This window comes from Rhea americana, unplaced genomic scaffold, assembly GCF_003343005.1.
Source record: "Rhea americana isolate MKP2758 unplaced genomic scaffold, rheAme1 scaffold_2, whole genome shotgun sequence".
Lineage (NCBI taxonomy): Eukaryota > Metazoa > Chordata > Aves > Rheiformes > Rheidae > Rhea > Rhea americana.
This window is the reverse complement of record NW_028186149.1, coordinates 4,460,097-4,473,170: the sequence shown is the minus strand read 5'-3', so window position 1 is coordinate 4,473,170 and position 13,074 is coordinate 4,460,097. Positions and strand designations below refer to the sequence as shown.

At 33.6% G+C, this 13,074-nt stretch overlaps 1 protein-coding gene across 2 annotated transcripts in view; it reads left to right on the top strand.

Moving 5' to 3' along the window:
- The window catches only part of MINDY2 (MINDY lysine 48 deubiquitinase 2), a 35,667-nt gene extending 22,653 nt beyond the window's left edge, over positions 1–13,014 (top strand). For both annotated transcript variants that reach the window (XM_085303339.1, XM_085303338.1), the window contains exons 7-9: positions 6,877–7,050; positions 8,571–8,744; positions 10,762–13,014. In XM_085303339.1, the coding sequence (XP_085159465.1) occupies positions 6,877–7,050; positions 8,571–8,744; positions 10,762–10,881 (468 nt within the window). In that variant the 3' untranslated portion in view covers positions 10,882–13,014. The remainder of the gene's footprint in view (positions 1–6,876; positions 7,051–8,570; positions 8,745–10,761) is intronic.
- The last annotated feature ends 60 nt before the right edge of the window (positions 13,015–13,074 follow it).

Below are 13,074 nucleotides of genomic sequence, written 5' to 3'. Positions count from 1 at the left end.
CTTAGCTGATGTGTGGACTTGCATATGGGAGATATTTTTATTTGTATTAGTAAGTTCAGTGTTATACTTCTGAGGCTGATATTTTAACAAGAGGACTTGAGTTTTGGTATCTTACTATTTCAAAGGAAGCAGAACATAGATTGATCTTAATTGCACTTACTGGAGAAAATAAAAGGTCTCCAAGCTTCTTCAAAGGAATTGAGGAAAATTGTACGAAGTCCTTTTAAACTCTAGAATCAACTTGAGGACTTTGAGATGCAAGTGTTAGTATTTTAAGAAAATGTTCAGAGATATTGTAATAATGCAATCAGAAACTTTGAAGTTGTATATAAAATTTTCCTAATAAAATAAAGGAACACGAATAGCCTTAATTCTGTTTTATAGTGAGACGAAATAACAGCCACATGATTGTCATTGAGTCATTTTTAGTATTTGTAGTGCCAAGTTGAACAGGTTCTGTTGGCTAGTTGGTTGTTTTTTTTTACTGCATTAGTTTCCTTCACATTCAATCTAGTGAGCTTGTTTTAGAGGCAGCTGGTGTTTTCTTTTATTATTATGATATATACACTTAGCTTTAATTCCTTAATGAAGGATTATCCTGTGGATATTTTAAGGCACGAGTCTGGCAACAACCTTTGTGCATGTAAGTTAGATTTCCTGTTTAAGTTTTTATTACAGAGTTTGTAGTATTTATTRTTTGATATGCAATATCATTAAAAATACAAGACTTACACAAAGAATAATTTATCTGATTATACTGAGATTAGAGCAACATTCCACTGGAAGGATCTTTATCTTGCTGTTGGATTATTTATTTTGGAGGACTGTTTTACTAAAATTGGTTTTATATGAAAGTGTGAAGAAACCAGCTCAATGTTCTGAATTTCTATATCTATCTTTCTTTTTTTTTTTTTTTTGTTGGCTGCTATTACAAGGCACAGCATAGTGGCAAGAGTTTCACAGAAACACTTGGGCATGCTAGTGTCCAACTAGTATGATTGATAATTAGACCAATCAGTCTACTCGCATGTGCTTTGTGTCCAGTTTCTCTAGTGATGTCAAGATTTTTGCATATAAGCTAAAGGCATTTGCTTCATATAAGGAAGGGGAGTTGAATGAGTCCTTGCAACCTTGCTTCCTCCTTATTTTGGTTAGTTACTAAATCAACCACAATAACATAGGTTTCAGTTAGTTTTTACTATTTAGTGCTTCCTGCAACTTCCAGCATCAGAAATAGAATGGCTGTTATGAATGTACTGCAATATTAGGAATAGCTGATGTAGATTAATGGGTGGTGTCAGTGCTGTTATACATTGTAAAGACAAGCTTATTAACATGCTCTGTTAGCAGATCTTTAAAAGGCAGTTCCAAGCTAGTTACAGGGGTGAAGATAAGACTTTGGACTTTCATTATAGACTACAGTAGGAGAGAAGTTGTGTGTATTGGGATAATTGGAAAAAGGCGCCCAAATATTAAACAACTATAAGTTTTGTTTTAATTATTTTAAAAAATCTTTGACATGTGAACAGAGAAGCCATAGGAGGAAAACTGATTTTAGTTTGCTCTGTCACCATATCTGAAAATGTTTGTTGCTGTTTTGAAATATTTCCATTTGGTTTAATATTTGAGCACTTACAAAACTTTAATCTTTTGATAGTTAACTATTGTGCCATTTTTACAAGTCTTTCTGTTAAATTCCTGATTCTGCAAGTAAGAATTAAAGTGAAAGGATTTATTTAAAAAATTTCCATTTTAGATATAGCATTCACTTTAAGAACAGTATAAGTACATAGTAGAAGAATGGTAGCGATGAGGGTTTTTTCAGTAGTTAATGTGGAAACTTTTGAAAAGGTAATATTCCTTTAAAGACTTCAACTTTCTTTTCCTTAAAAGATGCTGAGTTGATATCACAATATAATTGAGAAGATTCAGTTTGCATTTCAGAATAAAACATCAGTTCAAGTATAATTTGCCTATTTGGTTTATATTTTACAATGTAGTCTTGAATAATTAATATTTTAATATCCCTCTTCTGAAGAGTGAATGAAGATTGCATAATACAATATCACATTGTCATTTCCAGTTTAGAAAAGTTTGAGTATTGAGATTGTCTTTATATAGCGTATTTCTAAATTTAATTATTACATGAGAATAATAGAAAAACAAATGTAACAATTCTTCAATATAATAGCTGTGAAGATATGGGTATTAGTTAATAATGGCAGTTCACTTATCAGATTCTTAATTATTTCACTATTAATTGTCCATTTGCATTTTAGTAATCTCTTCTTTAGTCCTATCCCTTTAATTGCATATTAATAGTTTTCTTGGCTCATGTGATTATACAGTAATTATTTTCAGCAGTTAAAGATGTTTTTTTTTTTTTTGCCTTTGCTTTTTGTTACACAGATAATAAATACATCACATGATAATCCCCTAGATCAAGGAAAAACAGGACTGTAAAGAGGGGATCAGTTTGGTAAGAACATCTTAGTTCAGTTGGAATGCTTTTCCCACTGACATGACTGTTATACAACCTGTCTATTTTCTTTACCGAAAAATAAGAAGAAACTTGCCTCTTAGGAGTTTCCAGTATGTATGTTGCAATGACGCTTTCTAGATTTATGAATAAACCTCAGGTATCTATTTCAGAACTCAACACAGACTTTTATTCAAATACAAAATACATTTCATAGCAATAATTGCTTCCCGCCTCCCCCCCAAAGGCTTTAAGAAGATGTGAGAGTTTAGTGTAGTACAGGCAATGTATGTAATTTTTTAAACAYGTTTAAATATTTTCACTCATGTGGCAACTGTATGGTTTTTATTCTGAAGCTTAGTCTGTTGAATCTTATGATACATATTTTCAAAAATTTTCTTAATTTCTCCTTACAGTGAAAGTACTCAGATTAGACTAATCTCAAAATAATAGCTCTAATTCACATTGACATAAAACACTTTCATAAAATTTAAAGGGTCCGATCCAGAAGTCCCGGAGACCATTTACACAGACTTTCAAAGATTATGCTTAAAATATTTGTCTTTACAATATGAAATGTTTGGACAAGTCTTTGGTTTTATTCTTTTTCATTTTTTTTAAAATTGCTGGAAACTGGATAATAGGCCTGAGAACAGGTACTTTTAAAAAATTGAAAAAATTAGTATCTTTAAACTACTGAAAACTGGATAATAGGCCTGAGAATAGGTACTTTGAAGATACTAATATTATTTAATCATGTTTTAATCAGTTTATCTGGTCATGAAATGAACCCAAGAAAGGAGAGGCATGTAATTAACCTGAGAAAGGAGTTCTCATAACCAGTAGTATCACCTGCAGCCTACATCTGTTTGCATTTCAGAATGTTTTGTGCAAACTAGAAGCCTAATGGAGATTGCTCTGTAGAGAAACAATCTTACTATCATAAATACTTTGCTTTATTCAAGCCTTTTACATATGAAACTATAAAATCTGGGCATTGGTCTGCAATATCTAAATTGATTTTTATGATTAATGTTTTAATAATTATTGTAGACACTGTTTCYTGTAACAGTTATACACTTGAGACTTTTTAATGTTTCATCCCCTATTAGGTGATAGTTTTCAGTTGGTAATTACTGTATATTCTGTGCTAGCATTTTTGGGGGCAGTGTTGGCCTGTGGGAGTATGTATTTGTAAAAGTTCCTTCCAAAAGGTTTTGGATTTAGCTTTTAGAATAGACTGATACTACTTTAGCAGTTAATGGCTTGTTAAAATATTGTGAAGGCAGAAACACCTTTTACTTCATAAAGTGTATATAGTTCTTGGCAAGGTGAACATTTGAGAAGTATATACATTCATTAGCTGAATTAGATGACCTTACTGTCCTGATCCATCCCATTTTAACTTTAATTCTGATTAGAACACACATGCATAATCAGGACCAGTTTCCTTTACCTCTTTTTTTTTTTTTATTGCTTCCTTTCTAATTTTTTAGTTCAGTTTAAATACTAAATCTCTTACTGATTCTGCCACTGTGCTCCCTCTTTCACTTTTCTTCCTTGCATGTTGCACTGAGTGGAGCAGAGTGCAGAGATGTTGTTCAGTACACTACAAATACACCATAAAACCATTGGACCCAGCAAGTGAGAAAGCCTAATGTTGCATTTTGGGGTTGTGTCACTATCTTATAGCTGTTTTGCTCTTTACACAATTTCTGAGGCTGAAGAAAAGCTACGCAGCTAGACTTACTTTATGCTTTGCTAAGTGCTAGAGAATGGTGACTGGTTCCTGACACCAGATGTCCTTATTTACTGCAGGTCTAATTTAGAGGCAACATTAAGGTCATATGATAAAGATTCTTTTGTACTGCAAATTCCCTTGGTAGAATTTAGGTGTGCCAACAAAGTGAGCCTGTGAGACTCTGAAAAGAACATGAATGGTGCTGAAAGAGTGCCTAAAAAAAAAAAATACTCTGTAGACAGGGTCTCTGCTTTTTGTAAGAAAAGGGAACATAAAAATTGAAGTTCTAGGAAGGCTTATTCAAGGAATATAACTAGCTATATTATACCTAATTCAAAAATGCTGACTCCTCACTTCAGATATGAAACAAAGTTCTCCTATTATCAGGACTTATGTGGATATTAGCAGTATTTGTGGATATTATCAGTATTATGAGGGTCTTTAGGAATCTTTGTCTTTGAGAAACTTCATTAAAAATTATACTAGTATGAAGTAGAGAGCAGAGCTCTCAAATGATTAGTGTTTGTTCATATATAGGTCTTCAACTGAGGAAGACTCAAAGTAAAACAAAGTAACAATATGAATTTTATTTAAAGCTGAAGCAGTTCTCTATTTCAAATAACTGTTACCTCTAAATATTTTTGAATAACAGATATCAGTTTCTAGTCCTGTAAAGATAAACAGAATACTTTAATATTAGTATGTGAAAACTTTAGCTTACCATAGTTGTGAGATTATGGAACTATTAACATTTTCCTATTTCAGTATTATTACTAAGCTACATGGATATTGTAGAGCGGTTGAAAGTCATACAAAGCATATGGCATTACAGAAGAAAGTTTGACCCTTCTTCCCCTTCACCTTCCCCCTTTTGTTTCTTTTTTGGTTTTGTTTAATGAATTAGTGCACTGGTCAAAATAAAATCTAAAAGGTTCACATACACTTACCTTAAAGGCTCTATGATTTTTCTGTTTGTTTAAAAAGACTTCTTGTACCTAAGACACTGTGATATATGTATCCTGTGCAAATTAAAAATTTAAAATTATTTTAATTTCTTTCTTTTGGGTGATTTAAATCGTTAGAAATATTACTTATTTAGGGTGACTTCCAGGGAAAGATGATTTCTTAGGTCATGTTATGTGGTCAGTGTTGTTGCTGACCATTGTATTTGTCCTGCCTGTTAGCCCGTCTATGCTGGGATTACTGTCGTTCTGAAACACTGAACATAAAGTAGTGCCCTATGGTTTTGTTCCTGTTCTGTTTGGCTGGCCTTCTGTATAAGCACATCTTGTGATATTAGGCAATATTAAATCCATTGCTGCATGTGATTCTTTCAGTAATGTTTTATTATGTTGTATGGCCCATCTGCTGCAGAAGGGATGGTTGTAAACTTAAGGTCTCTTTGTGAGATTGAAGAGATCTGGTTTTAATTTCAAAATCTTTTATAGACACTCTTTTAATGACCTGAGGAAAAACTGGTGAGCTAGTTCAGTACCTGTAAAATGGGAGCAATGCTTTCATTTTTTTCAAGCCATTGGAATAGGAACTGGCTCTTTTGTGTTGGTACATCTCTTCAGATCCCTGTGTATACTGCTGTCATACAAATAAAGAGGTTTTGTGGATGTGACAGTAAACTGATTTGTTGATAGCTAATATGCTATCAACAGCAACAAATGCTAACAAGCTTTGCGCTGGACACTTGAATGTGTTGATCTGGTACACTCAGTAATAATAGTGGAAGCTTCTGTCTCAGTGTGTTCTATGGTTTGTAATAGCAACATTTTTGCTTTGGATTATAAGCATTACAAAAAGGGTAGAATTAGGTTAAAATCCAAACTGGATTTTAAACGTGGGTTTAGTGCTTCTTTGCTGTCCCCCAAACATGCAGCACTGTCTCCTCCTACCTCTCTTAAAATTTCTATCTGATTTCAGCTCCTCTCCCATTCTTCAACCCAAACTTGCATTTTATCTTTCCCCTACTTTGGCTTCTGGACTTGTTAGTATTGTCTCTTTCACTCCTAGACCAGCCCATTTTTATAATTTCAAGCTCTGAATTTAAGAGAAATTTGGTCTTGTGTAACGGTAAAAAGGCTAAAATTTGTCTAATGACTTGATGGGTGACAAATGATAGCAAACAAAGTTGATTTTTAAATCTTAAATTTATTCTTTTAAGTGAGATAAACCTCAAATTCTAGCAAAACCTGCTGCAAAACATAAAAAATCTGAGATCTCATCATTTTGAGATAACACCTTTTGAATTACTTGGAAAGGTCACTTTTGTCCCCAGGTCTTGCTTTTGGAATTTAACTTGATTTCTTTGTCCTGGGATTGATTTTAACAAGGCATACTTCTTGGTGTGCTTCCAAGAAGATGTCAAGACATATATTCATATTTTACATTCATTTGTAGTCAATATTGAACATTCATGTAATAATCAAATTACAAAGTATAATACAGAAATTGTGTGACTATTAACTTATCAATGAATCTTTTAATGCTGTATAACAATTAATTTAAATTTTAAACCCACACAAAAAATCTGAACGACTGTTTTATTAGATGCAACAGTTTAGTTAGTAGGAATGACCATCTAATATCTTAGATTTTAATCTAATATAAACGATTTCTACAAAGTTTCCCGTATTCTTCTGCATAGGGTCAGCTTTACCTGCTGGTGACAGACCAGGGTTTTCTTACAGAAGAGAAAGTTGTTTGGGAAAGCTTACACAATGTGGATGGTGATGGAAATTTCTGTGATTCTGAATTCCACCTACGGCCTCCATCAGACCCTGAAACTGTCTACAGAGGGCAACAGGATCAAATAGATCAAGTACTGTATTTCTGTTTCTGCTGTAATTTTTGATTTGGTTGTGACTACACATAAGTTGCTGTTTATTTTTGGCTGTGTGTGTTGTGTGTATGTATGTGTGTATATATATGTGTGTATGTGTGCATATATATGTGCATATATGGATTTATATGTATGTATGTATAGACATGTATATATACAACTATAAAAAAACTTTAGATCCCTAGGTTGAGGTTCTCAGAAGTGCTCCTTTGAAGTGTTGTCATGGCTTAGAGTAAGACCAACCCTGAATAGTTTGGAAAAATCCCATTTTAGTCTCTGAGAATCCATTTTTCCAAACAACTTATTCAGATGAAACCTCAACTCAGTTGCCATATATGGAATCAGAAATAGCATCATGAAACTTCTTCCTTGCTAATAAACTTACTGTAAGCCTTAATGTTGTCGTAACTGAGCTTTGCTCTCTGCCCACTCTGCTGGATGTAAAGACAAACACCGTAGTGATGACACGTGATGATGGTTATTTGTCATTCTTAACTATATGAAATAACTTCCAGAAGTCCTGTTTCAGACAGGACCAATTATACTAGATAATGCATAAGCATGTACCAAGACCATCCAGGCTCCCTGGATATCTTACATTCTAAAAAGGCAAGGCAAATTTAATCCTTTTAAGCAATTCTACTTTTTTTTTTAATACTGAAGAATACACGAAGAAGCAGATGCTTTTTAATAAATAGTGCTAAACAGTAATAAATTGAAGCACTTCCATCTTATTTGTAGACTACAGAATCTGGTAGAGATGAGGGGGTAGTCACATTTTGAGTTGCCACGCTCTCTCTTCCATTTCCTTCTGTCTCATTTGTAATACGGAGTAGTGCCAATGCCTCAGCCACTGCAGTTCAGTGTAGTATTTTAGCTTAAGCAGTTGCACTGGAATCTGGACTGTTCCTTTTGTGTAGATGGTTTTTTAGGGTGTTTCTTTTTTCCTTTTAATGATCTGTCATGAAGCTAGGTTAGAGGGGCATGTATTCAGAACTAACTTTTGATTATTTTGTCATCAGTTTAGAAGTTAATCTTGAGAGTGAATCAATGAGGAGCACTGTTCACTGTAGTGGGAACAGACATTCTGTTGAGCATAAGTTACAGAGTTTAACTAGAAATAGCAAATTACAAAGACAACTTCAAAATTGTTATTCCTGCCTAGAACAAGTATGAACTAGATAGCGTTCTCCCCTTGCAGCTGCCCAGGTTGGAATATCATGAAAGCAACTCTCTTACTAGATTTTGTTTCCTATATGGTGATATAGGCATACTGGAAATAGAAACATGAAGTAGCTTTTTTTTCGGCCTTTGTACTGTTCTGATTCTGAACAGGTTCTGAAATGCAATTTGTGTAGTTTCCATGAGATAGATGTATTTGTAGATAAAGCTAGAGAAAAAGAGATGGTACTATGTAGTTGCACTTACTGAAGAATTTAGTTGGTATGACTTGGCTTGCTTCTTGTAGAAGAACATTAATGAACAAGTTTACTGTTTAGGATTATCTGATGGCATTGTCTCTACAACAAGAGCAGCAAAATCAAGAGATTAACTGGGAGCAGATCCCAGAAGGAATCAGTGATCTGGAGCTAGCAAAGAAGCTCCAGGAAGAGGAAGACAGGCGAGCTTCTCAGTACTATCAGGAACAAGAACAAGCAGCTGCTCAGGTCCAGGTAAGAGAACATCATTACACATTATGACTACTAGCTTTAGTGAATATTAATTTAATAGTTATACAGATACATCTACATTAATAGATATTTCAGACAGATACAAGACTTGTGCTGTTCATGTTCTTACACAACAATGATGAGACAAGTATAGGAATTTTAATATTGCTGTTACTGTTGGAGTATGCACGCAGATTCCAGTTCCTGCCATGTAACTACATTAAAGCATGTCTAGCTTTCTACATTGAGGCCTCTTTCACAGTGTTTTAGTTGGAATGATAGAATGAATTAGGGCTACAATAATTAGGGTTGTAAAGACTGTGTTGGAAGAAAGTAATACTGTGCAGTTTTAAGTAATGTTTTGAGAAAGAACAGAAAGCAAACCTGGAACATGAAGAATACTAAAAAAAAAAAAAAAAAAAAACAGAAGTCTCATTTTTGCATGATTTGACATTAACAGGTATGTAGTTAGATTTTTATTATTATTATTCAGCTTTTGTAATACAGAATTATATTTTTTCAGTTTTATTCCAGAACCAGTAGAAATCTTTTGGATGCAGTTCAGTTTGTATCACTCTCAGTAAATAAGCTTAATTTTTTTCAGAGATTTTAATGACTTTGCAGATACATAGTTGTGCTTAATTTTTGACAAAAACAAAGTACTCTCTCTGTTATTGAATCAGCCCTATTATTTATAATTTCTCCAAAATATACATAATTTTTCAGTTTTGCATTCTGTGCTTCACTTCTGGCCTATATGTGCATGAACCAGTGAGAAAGAAATGTTAAGCTAAATCTTACTCACAAAATTGCAAGAACAGGAGATGACAGCAAATTAAAACCAAGAAGATCTCTCTTAATTTGGAGGGGAAAAAAATGGTTAAAAGTACATACCAGTATAAATCTCTTCCGAGGGTGTTGTCTGAGCTCAAACTGCCATAACTTCAGATTCTATTCTAACATTATTTTACTTGTTCATAAATAGGACTGGATTATTAGCTAATATTCTTGCATTATTTGCAAAAAAAAAAAAAAAGGGAACTAAATAGTGCATTTGAAGTGCTTGGAAAATGCAACTCATGCACATGCATATACAAAACTGCCATATCTTGTATACAATAGACAATATTGAAGTTGATGTTCTGGATTCAAGGACCTGTTAGTCTGTGAAGACTTTTCAAAACTATATTTTTTAATATATGTGGAAATTAAAGAAACCTGAAGGCTAAATCTTCAGGTAGCCTGAAGGAATTCAGAACTATTAACTGAAATGCTAGATGCAAAACAAGAATTTTGAGAATTGCAAGTTATTTCCATGGCTCATTGCTTTAATAGAACCATTGGTAGCTATTTCTAAGACAAAGATGTGAACAGAGTAAAAGGGAAGATTCACTTTTACTGGTTGAAAAATTGTGGAAAGAATTCAAGAACCTGCATAACAGGCCTTAACAGCATCTTTATCTGTGAATAGGTAATAGCAAGACAAGATAATAAATTAGCAAACCTGCTGTCACCTTTTGGTATACCAAAGAACTTCCAAGTTCCTAAGTACTTTCTAGTGATGAAAAGCTTCTGGCTTTCCATATTTGGATGTCAAAACCAGTACTTTCACTCTGCAACTTCTGAAATGTAGGATTTGTTTTTAAAAAACAAATGAGGAAGAATATCCAGTGCAGTAAAACAGAGGTGCCAAAAAAGGTTTAAAGCCAACTTTGGTTATTGAAGTGATGCATTGATATAGCTGATCTGCATGTGGTCAGAGTAGAAGGGACACACAGGATTTGAAATGTATTTTCAGTGGACTTGTACTTTCAGAAATAAGGAGTTTTGATGGCAGTTTTGGAGAACACATACCAAAAAAAGCTTACACTTGAATTTTGCTGTGGTTGCATATTAACAGTGAAACAAAATTTGTGAATTCAAAGCTAGATTATTACTCCAGTTTGCTGCATCTACAGTAATATTTGGTTGCTTTAGTCAAAGTGGGGTTTTTTTGTTGTCTCCCCCCCCCCCCATGTAGCAGGTGCAAGGTGCTGTTTCTCCGGCAAGTGGAAGACAATCTGGGAGTAGTGAACGCAAACGTAAAGAGCCTCGAGAGAAAGAGAGAGAAAAAGAGAAGAATAGCTGTGTTATCTTGTAACATGAAATGGATTTAGTCTGGAGCCAAGTGCATGTCCTCAGAAGCAAAAACAAGGAGTAAAAAGGAAGACAAACCCGTTACATGCCGCCTGTGCCTGATTACCCCATGGATTTTGTTCATGTTTCAGGAGAGGATGGGTGACTTCGTTACAATCCATACAGACTTTTTTCAAAGTCATAGTGCGTGCTGCTTGAGATGGAATTCCAAATCACAGTTGGATGCGGCTGTGCTTTGAGTTAGTCATACAAAATATTGCACCTTGTAGCTGAACACACAAATCATGGCAAGTTTTGTGTCATAGTGACATGCATTACTCATTACATCAGTTAGTAAGCTATTTTATCTTCTATCCTAAACAAAGGAAGTAATTGGTTTTGTGTCAGACTTCTTGAAGTCTGTACATTAGCACAACAGAATCCTGTTACTTTAATGGTGTGAAAATATATCTTATGCTGGGTATCATAACATAAGAGCCCAATGAACAGCTGGGCACTGCCTCCTCAGTGTGTCCAGGTTTTATGCTTCTGGATCTGGTATGTTTGGTTTTTTGAACCCAGATTGATACTGTGTTAGTGGCATCTTTGCACCCCCAGCCAGCTTTATCTTGCCTCATGAATATGTGATTTGGTAGTTGTCATATTAAAAATGTGTCGTAGAAAATGGGGCATTTATTAATGAGCAAGATGAATATTATTTGCTTTTCTTGCAATTAAACCTGGGTATGGCAACTCAGATGTTATCAGGGTTAAAGAAATAATTTTATAGATAATTTTTTTCTTTTAGTATTTTTTCTCTTATAGGTAAACTGGACCAGATAAGTTATTTATTGACCTCTCCATATGATAAGTTAATGAGAGGAAACTAAGGTCTATAATAATCCTTATTCTATATAAGAATGCAGAATTCAAATAACTATCTGCCTTTTTTCCAGAAGTACCTTGATCTTTAACATGATGTTAATGTGTCCACTTGTATGTTTAAGCAAGTGTACTGTAGTTAAATACACATTTTTCTTGTTTTCTAAATCACCTATTCTTAAAAGCACACTTTTGAAAGGTGAGAGAGAAGCAAGGCTGCTCTCTGAGATTGTTTGGAAAGGTAGTCAGGTGTAATATTTTGTTTTTTAAATCACTAATTTAGAATTTTTGACAAACTTCTGTAGAAACCAGATTTTTCTAATTTATGGGAACCAAATAAATATGTTGCATCTTGTAGTATTTATAGAATACAGAAACAGAATACTTGCTGAATTCTGAGGGAACCATAAACCCTCCTCCACTTCCATTAAGTCAGTAACAGTTACTTTCTTGCTGAACCTTTTTGATAAAATTTATATTTAGCAATTTGTAAATACTTTTGGAAAAGGCTGCTTTTCCTGGACAAGTTCTTATCTATGCTCTAAGCCTGGGTAAGTGCATTAGTATACAGTAGTCTGGGACAGCCAATGCAGCCAGCTGGAATATGACATTCCTAGTTTTGGATGTTTGAGAATGTCTGGAAGGGTTTAAAATTCTTGGTATCTGAACACAAGTCCACAGGTCAAAAGCTGCTTTAAAATTATTTCAAGCAGACTTGCCACTGTGACTGGAACCAGTCATCACACAAATCTATTAGAAATCTAGAAGGAGAATTAGACTGATGAAGAATGTCTTATATTAACTAAAGGGCCAGTCTGGTTCACTTTTTTCATGCCTTTTTTTTCTTTTATTTTTCACTTTTGTTACCATTTCCTTTTTATAATAAAGAAGTAATGAGTGGTAGAAGATCTCAAAAAAAAAAAAAAAAAAAAAAAAAAACATAAAAATTTCTCTATATTCTCTAAAAAAAAAGTCATGCCCAGAAGTCATTTTAATGCTTAATATATGCAGTTTAGATAACTTTCTATGTCAAAGCAAAGGTTGACTATTTTTTTGTTTGCAGTAGTCTGACTTCAAACAAATTAATGTAAAGGAGGATCACCAACATAAAGACTTGTCTACTTCAAGCAGAACAGAAAATATTTCAATATAGTAGTGTCAATAACAAAGACTTTAAGCCAGAATGTTGTTTAAAAACATTCTGTTACTAAGATTTTTCCAAATTTGTATATTTACATTTATTTATTGCCCTTGAAAAATAAATATGTCAAGCTAAGTGTTTGTTATCTTATTATTTTTTAGTGACAATATTGTCACTTCAGATTCCTTTTTGAAC